This window comes from Arachis duranensis, chromosome 8 (assembly GCF_000817695.3).
Source record: "Arachis duranensis cultivar V14167 chromosome 8, aradu.V14167.gnm2.J7QH, whole genome shotgun sequence".
Classification (NCBI taxonomy): Eukaryota; Viridiplantae; Streptophyta; class Magnoliopsida; order Fabales; family Fabaceae; genus Arachis; species Arachis duranensis.
The window spans coordinates 47,734,524-47,746,386 of record NC_029779.3 but is presented as its reverse complement, the minus strand read 5'-3'; the positions used below and the strand labels follow the sequence as shown (position 1 = coordinate 47,746,386).

The 11,863-nt window shown below is 31.3% G+C and overlaps 1 protein-coding gene across 1 annotated transcript; it reads left to right on the top strand.

The window, feature by feature from the left end:
• The first annotated feature begins 5,233 nt into the window (after positions 1-5,233).
• Positions 5,234-10,042, top strand: LOC107463400 (dynamin-related protein 5A). The gene is given in 16 exon segments (XM_052253173.1): positions 5,234-5,383; positions 5,679-5,742; positions 6,036-6,118; positions 6,387-6,507; positions 6,636-6,686; positions 6,805-6,866; positions 7,037-7,127; positions 7,482-7,546; positions 7,937-8,131; positions 8,278-8,397; positions 8,486-8,556; positions 8,658-8,883; positions 8,965-9,015; positions 9,164-9,392; positions 9,599-9,738; positions 9,840-10,042. Coding segments are annotated over 16 exon segments (1,836 nt in total). The 5' UTR covers positions 5,234-5,245; the 3' UTR covers positions 9,969-10,042.
• The last annotated feature ends 1,821 nt before the right edge of the window (positions 10,043-11,863 follow it).

The window sequence follows — 11,863 nt, the reverse complement described above, 5'->3', positions numbered from 1 at the left end:
TCACCTACAGGCTGCTTTTCGTGTACTCCGATATTTAAAAGGCCGACCTGCAACTGGTCTCTTCTTCTCCTCTACTTCTAATCTGCATCTCACTGGATTTGCCGATGCTGACTGGGCTACCTGTGCCGATACTCGTCGCTCCATTTCCGGTTATTGCTTCATGCTTGGGAACTCGCTCATTAGCTGGAAGAGTAAAAAGCAAACCACAGTTGCCAAGTCCTCTGCAGAAGCTGAATATAGGTCTCTTGCTGTTGCCACTTGTGAAGCTAGTTGGTTATCTTTCTTAATGGATTTCATTGGCTTGCCGCTTCAAAAGTCTATCACTCTATTCTGTGACAACCAGTCAGCCATTCACATTGCCAATAATCCCATTTTTCATGAAAGAACTAAACACATTGAAGTGGACTGCCACATTGTTCGTGAAAAGCATTTGTCTGGTCTCATTCATCTTATGCCAGTTCGTTCCAATGATCAACTTGCTGATTTTCTTACCAAAGCTCTGCCACCGGGTCCTTTTCTTGCCAATGTTTCCAAGCTAGGATTGTTAGATTTACACAATTCTAGCTTGCGGGAGGGTGTTACCTAGATTATTTCTTTATCAATAATAGGTTTACCATTGTAATTATTTTTTAGTGAGAGTACATAAAAAAAAAGTACATAGTATATAAGGTGTAATAACTCAACAAATATTTTCTAAGGGGATTTTTCATTCTCTCCAATAATGAGAAGAACCTATCTCTCTCCCTCTCTTAATCCTTTCTGATTCATCAAACCATCAACATCACAGCTTGAACAGCTTAGGGCATGAGATTTTCTTCAATCCCTAATGCCATATTTTCCAAGTGATGTCTCCATTCTAATTACACCAATGATGGACGCACTAATTGCTGCGGAGAACTTCTCTATAATCAAATCATCATCAAGAATAGAACATAAGCGTGTATTTCTAAAAATACAAAAATTAAATGTAAGAAGAAGAAACAAAAAGAAAGAACAAACTTGCAATATTTACCTAAGGTTCATTAGAAGCATCATGTGGACTTAAATCTACCTGTTTTTTTGGCCTTCAATGTTCTCTAGATAAAAAAGTGCTTATCTTAAGAAGCCATTAGATTTATCAACTAAGGATCATCCTCTGCATCTAGCAACTAAACCATGAAACCAACAAAAAAATATTTCTCTATGGAATTTGTAATTTGCTTTAGCCACTTAAACAATGTTTTCAGAGCCCGTAACTCAAAATGATAACACAGTGAATGTGTAGGGAGCATTTTCATCAAACGTGTTGTGCGAGATGAGGTTCGTGACCAATTAAGCCTCAACCTGATAAAACCGGGTCATTAATCACATATTAGTCATTCGACACCAATCAAAACAACAATAAATAAACAAACTGATATTTAAGAAGTTCAAAAATGTAAAAAAAAACCTTGAATGCGGCCATGAGAATTGAAAATTGCATCCGTTACAATGGCAATTAGCAATGTTCAATTTAGATGGGATAGTGTAGGACCTTAGGTGAATAACATAATTTAATTATTTTAAACTCTATATCACCTCTCTTACCTTATTATCAGTCTAGACATATGATATATGTAAGTAACTTAAAGTAAGATTACAATTCTCTTTTATGTATAAAACAAATATTATAAAAGAATAGATGCACCAAAGACAAAGCTGCATCAAATTTTCTTGTTTTGATATTGTGACAACTCCGTTCTTGCTTAAAATAGAATGAATTGTAAAATAGAAGTTTTGGTTATTAATTACACTTGGAGTATGATTGAAAGAGAAAAATGCCTTGATATATCTCTCATATCTTCAGTTAGAATTTCACAAATGAATTACTATAAGTAAGAAATCAGATGAAATCAGTAACGTTGATGCACACAATCAGAAACAGAAAGAATCATTGGGGACTGATGTGGCATAATAAACACAAATTTAAAGAAGGAATAATGATTTTTTTAATCGTGTATATGAAATCCAAAATGAAATGAAATAAATATCTGGGTATCATAGCCAAAAAAACATGCCACCAATTCAAACAATCACACTGTCAAAGAGACAGAATAATTAAAGTACTTACCTAATGATGTATAAATGCAAATTCAATAGATTATGCCTCTTAAATAGAAAATGTATATATCAAATGAAATCTAAAAAATAGCAAAGGTCTTGAATTACTTCAAGATCAGACTCTTGTATTTCAAAATATTGCATGAATTCTTTCCAGTAAGAACAGAAAATGCAACAAGAATTTTTGAATTGACAAATGAACCAATCAAAGATGCGCCTAGTAGGAAGAAAAGGTTAAAAATAATCAATGCCATCATCTTAACTTCAACTAATGAAAAATAAACAATGAAACAAAATAGTAACCACATTGTAGCATTTCAAATTCTTTGAGTTCATCAATTGTTGCAATAACATCATCAGTTACAAATTATTCTTCCATATTTACCGTTGCTTTTTCTTAATTCAAATGAATTAGATCCTTGATAAAAAATTATCAGTATTACCTCTTTTTATCTGGCATTTTTATTCTCCATTTTCACTCATTTTCTGTTATGTATTTTATTGTAAGATAAAAAAATTAGTATTTTCTAATTTTTTAAAAATATACAATCATTTTGGATAAAATTCCATTTTAAAAAGATACCTATCTTGAAGAAAATTGTAATACACAGACATGACAACAAACTTTATTGACCTTTTTTTGTCAATTGTCTCTATCTCTGCTAGTATCTTCTACCTCGTCAATATAGAAATGTGTAATGAAGGATATTTACAATCAAGATATTAAAGGAAAATATAATGAATTTGCCACTCATAAAAAGGGCTATAGTTATAGTGCCCAAATTTATTGCCAAATCAAGATATGTTTTGCCTTTGCTGATCTTATCCCAAATTTTAGTGCCATTTGAGAAATAAAAAGTAGAAGTCAACTAAAATCAAAATTAATCTCAAACCAAAAGTTTCAAATAACTTTGAAAACCAGAGGCTGCAATAGACGCTCACCTTCACCCAATTTACTGTCAACTTTGTACAAAGGTTATCCTCTAACTCGAACCTTTAGAAGCCAAAACACAAATAAATGACCAAATATATAAATAAAGGACAATTATAGATTTGATGAAAGAAATTTATTAGAATGGATGAAGTTAGTTACCATGTTCCCACCTATCCTCCTAAATATAGAGGTTTAAAAGAGTTAACGGATCTCTTGCAATGAACAAAATTAATTAAATAAATAAAGGACCTGAAAACAGAGCATGCACAATATCAGTTAAAACAAAGTCACCAAAATAATATAATTTAAATAAATAAATAAATAGATAAACTTGATGAGACGATGAGAACTTTTTATATGTGATAATGGAATGTATTACAGAGCAATAAAAAGCATATCAAATTCAAATATGTGAAACAATAATTAGCTCAGCCAAACCAATTAGAAATTGAATTGGGGTTTGTCAAAACACTATAGGGGTGATTCTAAATAGATACCTATTTGATTCACAATTTTCATTGGAAATATATCTTTATGAAACATGAATGACTTGAAAGAAACAAATGAATAATAGGTATGATAGGAAATAAAAAAAGAATGCACACAATATCAAACTGCTGTGACGTATTGTCTGAAAAATTCTGCAAGTGTTTGAAGAGATGTTCTACACCTTGTTCCTCCTAAGGGAAGATAAGGAAAATTGGTCAAAAAAAAAAAAAAAAAAAAAAGAGAGAGAGGCAGAGATATTAATAAAATGATACACATTATCTGCTTTCTCAAGCTCTTTCAATTTTTCCTGCATAGTTTAAGAAAACACAGGAAATGAATTTAAAAGAAAAATGAATAGCAATAAACTTGGCAAGAAATTCAGACGGATAACAGACAATTCAGAATTTGCAAAGAAGTTTGCTTGCAACAAAATTAGATTCCACTTTATTAGTAAGCAAATCAAAATTATAAGAAAGAAAGAAAGAAAGAACCTGAAGGAATTTGATGTCATGATCGAGGCGCTTGAGTTATGCAAGAATCCTATGCTTACCCGTGAATTATAGAACCATTACCGACAACACTTTAAGTTGCAACTCGTTTGAATATGTCTGAAACCCTAAACTGCAATTTGATTTTGAGAATGGAATTGTGCAGGAAAATCCCCGCTTCGGCGCACCGGAGGGAACACTGTTCTTTGCTGCAACGTGTCGTCACCACCGATGATGCTAAATTGGGGGGAATACTGTTCTGTGCCTCGTGTATTGAACTGCTTAACTTTTATATTTTAAATAGATTAACTCTTCTTACCTTTATTAGTTATATTATTAGCTTATTAGCTATTCAAATAAAAAAAAATTCAAGTATAACTTATTCAATAAATAAACTCAAATTGTTAATTTAAACTTATGAAATAAATAAAATGACTTCATAAACTCGTAAGTATCTTCAACCCAAAATAACATAAAGAATATAAATTTTATAAAATAAAAATTTAGTTTTGATACAATTTGAATATTTTAGAATTATGTTTATTTACCCATTCATATATATATTCATGCCAAAATTAGGGATAAAGTAGTATTTTTTATTTTTAAATTTTTAAAAATTTAAAAAATATTTTAAAATTTTATTTTTATTTTAATTTTGTCCCAAAATTTTTTTTATTTACATTAAATATACCCATGACGACTAATTTTTTAAAAATTTTAAGACTAATTCAGTAACAATTTTACGAGAACAAATCAACACAAACAAACTAAAACTAGTTATCATACATTATTATATTATTATTGAATTAATCCTAAATTTTTTAAAAATTTAACTATAAAAAATATATTTAATACAAATAATTTTTTTTTTTAAAATAAAATTAAAACAAAATAAAACTTTAAAATATTTAACAACCTTCTTTACCCCAAGATTAAACTTAAAAAGAAAGAAAAAAGAAAGATATGCCTTAGTTAATGGATAGACAGGTTAATTAGAAAAAGGGCGGGTAGAAGAGGGGCAATATTGTACATTCACTTAAAACTATAAAAAGGATCCTCCAACGAACTTTGGGAACATTTCAAACCGCCTTTTTTTCCTTTCTTCCTTTCATTTCTCTCTTACACTCTCTCTCTCTCTCTGCTTCTTCATTCTTCATTCTTCATCTCCGTGTCACCGCCGAGTCGACTCGGCTAACTAACTAACTAACTAACTAACTCAGCCGGCAACTCGGTAATCAATTCGCTGAGTTGAGAAATGGAGAATCTGATACAGCTTGTGAACAAGATACAGAGAGCATGCACCGCCCTCGGCGACCACGGCGAGGACGGCAAAGAAGGTGCCGTTCCCACTCTCTGGGACGCCCTTCCCTCTATCGCAGTCGTCGGCGGCCAGGTTTCTCTCTTCATTTCTTCATTCGGTTTTAAATTGCAACAATTTCCGCTACAATGCCGATGCGATATACATTACGGTTTTAAATCTTTTGGAATATTTGATTTTCTCCATTGAAATTGTAATTTGATTCATTAATATGATTTTTGTTATTATTTGGTTTATGTTGATAGATCACATTTGGTTTTTCATGTTTCCTTTGTTTTCTTTCGTTCTTGTACTGAGATTCCACCGAATGAATGCAGCTTAGGTTTTTGCGATCGATTATTTTTGTTTAATTTAGTTAATGATATTGCAGAGCTCTGGAAAATCTTCGGTGTTGGAGAGTATTGTCGGAAAGGACTTTTTGCCTCGTGGATCTGGTAACTTCATTCTGTTGTGTATATTGAATTTGATTAAATTTGAAAAAAATAAAATATGAATTGAATGTACCTAAGTAAGTTAATCCAGACATATTTTCTGAGCATGCTTGAATTAGATTTAATATTATGGAAAAAGAAAGTTATCTTAGTAAGCTTTAGATTATAAGGTGTTTTGATGAACAAGTTAATAAATTACAAGGCACACAGTTATGTGCCTTATGATTGATTGATGTTAATCTCTGTCTCCATGATATGAATCTGTTAATAGTGAACTATTTTGTTTATAATTGCAGGTATCGTAACTCGGCGTCCTCTTGTTTTGCAACTTCATAAGATTGACGAAGGGAGGGAGTATGCAGAGTTTATGCATCTTCCTATTGTACTTACGTATCTGATAAATGTTGCTTATGATTATTTTGTAATAATTAAGTGATAACTAGTTCTAATAATAATAACAACCAAGAATTCTCAAATTCTCCTGTTAACCTGTACAGTCTAACAAGTTTAGAAGTTTAGTTTCCCAAATTCATTCAAGAATAAACTCTTGCAAGTTCGGTTTTACCTGCGATTCGCTGGTTTAGCTGAACTCTCGAGTTTAATTACTTTGATATTAATCTGTATGCTGCCGTTTCTTTAGTGGATACTAATTTTCCTTTTCTTTAGCTGCCGTTAGGCAAGAGATCTCTGATGAGACTGACAGAGAAACTGGTCGAACCAAGGGCATTTCTTCTGTTCCTATCCATCTTAGTATCTACTCCCCTCATGGTGAGACAAGATTTATATAACATATTTAGTAGCAATCATTTTCTTTTCAGCAGCAACGTTATGCATCCTTCAATTATTTACAAGTTTGAAAGATTTGTTTCATCCATTTAATTTGGTGATTTTGGCAGTTGTTAATCTAACACTGGTTGATCTTCCTGGACTTACAAAAGTCGCCGTTGGTGAGTTCCAAAACTTGAATTTTTCCTATAAAACATTAAGACCAGATTTCTAGCTGCATTATACTATGAAAAAAGACACCTTTATAGTAATCGCTAAATTTTGGTCGGGTTATTACAGATGGTCAACCAGATAGCATTGTGCAAGACATTGAAAATATGATTCGGGCTTTTATCGAAAAGGTAATAGTTCTTAAACAGTGAATACATGCATGTGTGTATATTGAGGAAAGAAATATGCTTATAACATAGCAGTATGAAAGGTTTGCATTGTTGAGAAAATGTGGTGCAAGCTAAATTTACAATCATGTAATTGAGATTTTAAAGTAGTTATGAAATTTTACTTATTGCAGCCAAATTGCATCATTTTGGCAATATCTCCGGCTAATCAAGATCTTGCTACCTCAGATGCAATTAAGATTTCCCGTGAAGTAGACCCTAAAGGTAAGTGCTGAACATAAAGCACTTGGATTGATGGAATTTGTTACTTAAATTTTTTATATTTAATTAATTGCATAAATTAGCTAAACTGAAACTATAGAAGATGTTGATATTGTAAATAATAAGAAAGGTTTGTGACATCCAAGAACAGAACAATAAGCTTTGTTTCTTCAAGTTTTTATTGCCGGCTCCTTAACTAAGCATAGGAATTTTTATATGATTTGTCAATAATAACAAAGACAGTATAATTTTAATAGCAATTGATTGGATGGTAGGATTACCATGTGGCTGAAGTTTAGTTGTTTCTGAAAATCGTTGTAACACTTCTCGGTTTAACTCATTTATCAAAACTTTTAGGGGAAAGGACATTTGGAGTTTTGACAAAGATTGATCTTATGGACAAGGGTACGGATGCCGTGGATGTAAGTATTCTCTTCCCTCTCACAATATGGAAAATTTGCCATTTCAAAATCCTTCCCCTCTGGTGTCTTTAAAGTTTTCTACATAGGAAGAGTTAGTTTGTGATTAGTGAAAACAGTATGAACTATGGCCATAGTATATACAAGTAGGATTACAACTATATGTCAGAAAAATGCCAGTATGTCACATTGGTAATTATCATCTGCAGTTCGACAAGTGTCATTTTCCTTATGTTGAATATCTACTCAGTGGATTGGACGATGAAAAATTATTATCTTGGCTTATATTTGTCTTTGCAAGTCTCAACACAAGAAATGGAATTAACCATATGTAGTTATAGTTCTTAAAGTCACTTCATCTTATTAGTTCTTCTTCCTGTTTCCCTTTTCTAGATCCTTGAAGGGAAAGCATATAAGCTAAATTTCCCTTGGATTGGTGTTGTCAACCGCTCCCAAGCAGATATCAACAAAAATGTTGATATGATTGCTGCTCGACGTAGAGAGCAAGAGTATTTTGAAACTACTCCAGAATATAGACATCTCGCAAGCAGAATGGGCTCAGTGCATCTAGGAAAGGTGCTATCTAAGGTATGCCTAAACTGTAATTCTCTTAATAATGTCATCTGTAGTACTTGAAATTGCATTAAGTGCTGATTTTGGATTACCAAATGATTTGTTTAAAAAATGTGTTGTTGATTATTGTCCTTTTTGTTTCTCAATGCTTGTTAAATCAGCATTTGGAAACTGTCATAAAGTCTCGGATCCCAGGCCTTCAGTCACTAATTAGTAAGACAATCATGGATTTGGAAATGGAACTAAATCGCATTGGGAAACCTATTGCTGCAGATACTGGAGTAAGCCACATCCTCCAACCCTCTCCCAACACCAAATGACAAAGTAACAAAGAAAATTCAATTTGTAATTGTCTTTCATCATTTTCAGGGGAAGTTGTACACGGTAATGGAAATCTGTCGAAGTTTTGATCAGATATTTAAAGATCATCTTGATGGAATGTACGTCCTTCCCTATTGTTTGGTTTATACAATGAAAAACATGAAATGCTTTCAACTCAGCCAGATCAAAATTGATTTTGGGAACGCTTAAATTTCTACAGACGCCCTGGTGGTGATAAAATTTACCAAGTATTTGACAATCAGTTTCCAGCAGCTCTTAAAAGGCTACACTTTGACAAACATCTTTCAATGGACACGGTGCGAAAACTAATAACTGAAGCAGATGGATATCAACCTCACCTCATCGCTCCTGAGCAAGGATACCGCCGTCTTATTGAATCTTGTGTAGTATCTATTAGGGGCCCTGCTGAAGCAGCTGTTGATATGGTATGTTTTCATGTAACACAATATTAGTTGTAGTGACCGGTGCAAGTTACTCAATTGATATTAAACTTCTATAATTTTCAGGTTCATGGAATTTTGAAGGATCTGATCAAGACATCTATGAGTGAAACCCTGGCAAGTAATTCATTGTTTATTTTTATCTTTCGTGTCTGTATATAATTATATATACTATAGTGATTTTATAATAATTCAACAATATACCAAAGTTGATATATCTTTTTTTGTTCAGCGTCTTACTGGCTGCAATCTCTTTTAATTATAGGAACTAAAGCAATATCCCACCCTTAAAGTAGAACTTGGAGCTGCAGCCAATGAATCATTGGAGAGGATGAGAGAAGAAAGTAAGAGAGCAACTCTGCAATTGGTAGACATGGAATGTGCTTATTTAACTATCGACTTTTTCCGCAAACTTCCTCAAGATGCCGAGAAGGGTGGAAATCCAACTCACTCGCTTTTCGACAGATACAGCGATGCTTATCTTCGTCGAATTGGTAAGAAACTATAATTCAGCTAAAGAACATAAGATATTTGTTTTTGTTTTCTAATTCTTCTTTTCAATAATTCAAACAAAACTCCTTTAGCAGTGTTTCATATCATCATATATTGCATAGGTACAATCATAACCCAAATATACACATTTTCACTAGGCATTGTTTTCCTGCATTTTACATTCACTGAGTTTCCTTGAATACAACAGCAACCACTGTATTGTCCTACGTGAACATGGTATGTGCAAGCCTCAGGAATACTATTCCCAAGTCTGTAGTTTATTGTCAAGTACGCGAGGCTAAACGCAGCTTACTCGATCATTTCTTCACAGAGTTGGGGAAGAAGGATGTGAGTTTTCTTTCTTTTTTTTTTTTTCCTTGTATAGCAAGTCAGATGAAAAATGAGGCAATGACCATACATTTTGCATGCTTTTATGTCTTTTTCGCCAGGGAAAACAACTATCTGCGTTGCTGAATGAGGATCCGGCAGTGATGCAGCGCAGAACCTCGCTCGCAAGAAGGCTAGAGCTATACAGAAATGCCCAAGCAGAAATTGAAGCTGTTGCATGGAATAAGTAGAAAGCACCAATGCTACTGAGCCGAATTCGGATTTTAGATTCTTTTGTGTATGTCGAGGGGAGGGAGCATAATCATTCTTTAAACACTCAGAGGAGAGTAGAATAGTTTTTGACATAAACCATTGAGGTTTCAGGCTCATTGGTTTAGTTATTTATTTTTACCTGATGTAATTCATTTGTATTCAGCATTTTTTTATTGTCTAGTTAATAAAGGAATCCATTTTATTCATCTTTGCTTATTCTTTTGTGTAAAACAAGAAGAAGATGGTGGTATGTAGCCAGAGATTAATTTTGATAACTGTATAAAGAAAGTATTTTATATTATCTCAACTATCATAGTAGATGTGTAGTCATGTCATATCATGTACAAGAGGAATATTCCTTCGTTAACTTTGTATAAAGGCACTGGCGTGCCTAATCAAAAGCAGTTAGTATTTTGATTTTTGAATTAGTGAAACACATGATAAATTATTAATCGCAAATAAAATAAGGGTACTGTTATTACCTGAATTTTATAGGGATAGCAGACAATTCTATTGTATCAAAATTATATACAATATAGTATTATTAAAAACGGAATAATTTAGTCATACGAGCTACACTCCCAAATAATCATGGTTTCGTTTAATAATTTCTAATAGGTTTAATATATATCGAAAAAATATAGAATAATAAAAATGTACTATAACAAATTGTCCTAGTATAATTTGTTTTATTCTTGTGAACGTAAAAAAAAATAAAGAAATCATTACAAGTGCCAAAAATATTAAGTCCTCTAAAGGTAAAAAAATTTAAAAAGCAAATTTATCATAGAATGGATACTTCAATTTAACATTTGTATCCGCTATAATAATTATTAATAATAAAAAATTTAATTTATATACAGCATTTCAAAAAATAAGCAACATGCATTATTTATTTATTTTGATAACTGAATCCATAGTCTGTTAAGAAAGAGCAAAGTAGTTGTATAATGTTTAGAGGGACAATGATAGCTCATAAAATTATTATATCTAAATAATGAATGACCAATCAAAAGCTACTTAAATTATTTTTTTATTAATTTAATGTTGATAATAATTAATTATAATAGAAATACATAAGATTAACCACAATTTTTTTTTTTATTTTTTGTTTTTATTCATTTAAAATTTTTTAAATAAATCAAAATAAAAAATGACAACAAAAAATTGTGATTAATTTTATATACTCTTTGTGTACTCCTATTATACTTAATTATCGTCAATATTAAATTAATAAAAAAATAATTTCGATAATAATAGTAAATGTTTTACTTAAGAGGGAGCGATAAATATTACAAAATTAGCATTATAATGCAATGTTATAAAAGCCTGATAGGTAAGGGTGCATGATAGTTCACAGGTTCACGACAGTAAGAGAAGAAGGGTGAGGGAGCATGCAGAGCTTGTTATGCCTGTTGATGTAAGTGTAGTTAAAAATATGATGAAAATATGCTATAACAAATTGTCCTAGCATAATTTGTTTTATTCTTTTGAACATTAAAAAAAAAATCATTGCAAGTGCAAAAATACTAGATTCACCAAAAATAAATAAAAAGTAAATTTATCAATACTTGGATTTAATATTTGTACCTGCTATAAAAATTATTAATTATAGAATATTTAATTTATATATCGTATTTGAAGAATGAAGCAACATGTATTATTTATCAAAAACTAACTAGATTATTTTTTTATTATTTTAATGTTGATAATAATTAATTAGAATAGGAGTACATAAAAAATACATAAAATTAACTATAAACTGGAAAAAAAATTTGTAATTAACTTTATGTATTTTTACTATAATTAGTTATCATCAATATTAAACTAATAATCAATAATAATAATAATAATAATAATAATAATTTTTTTT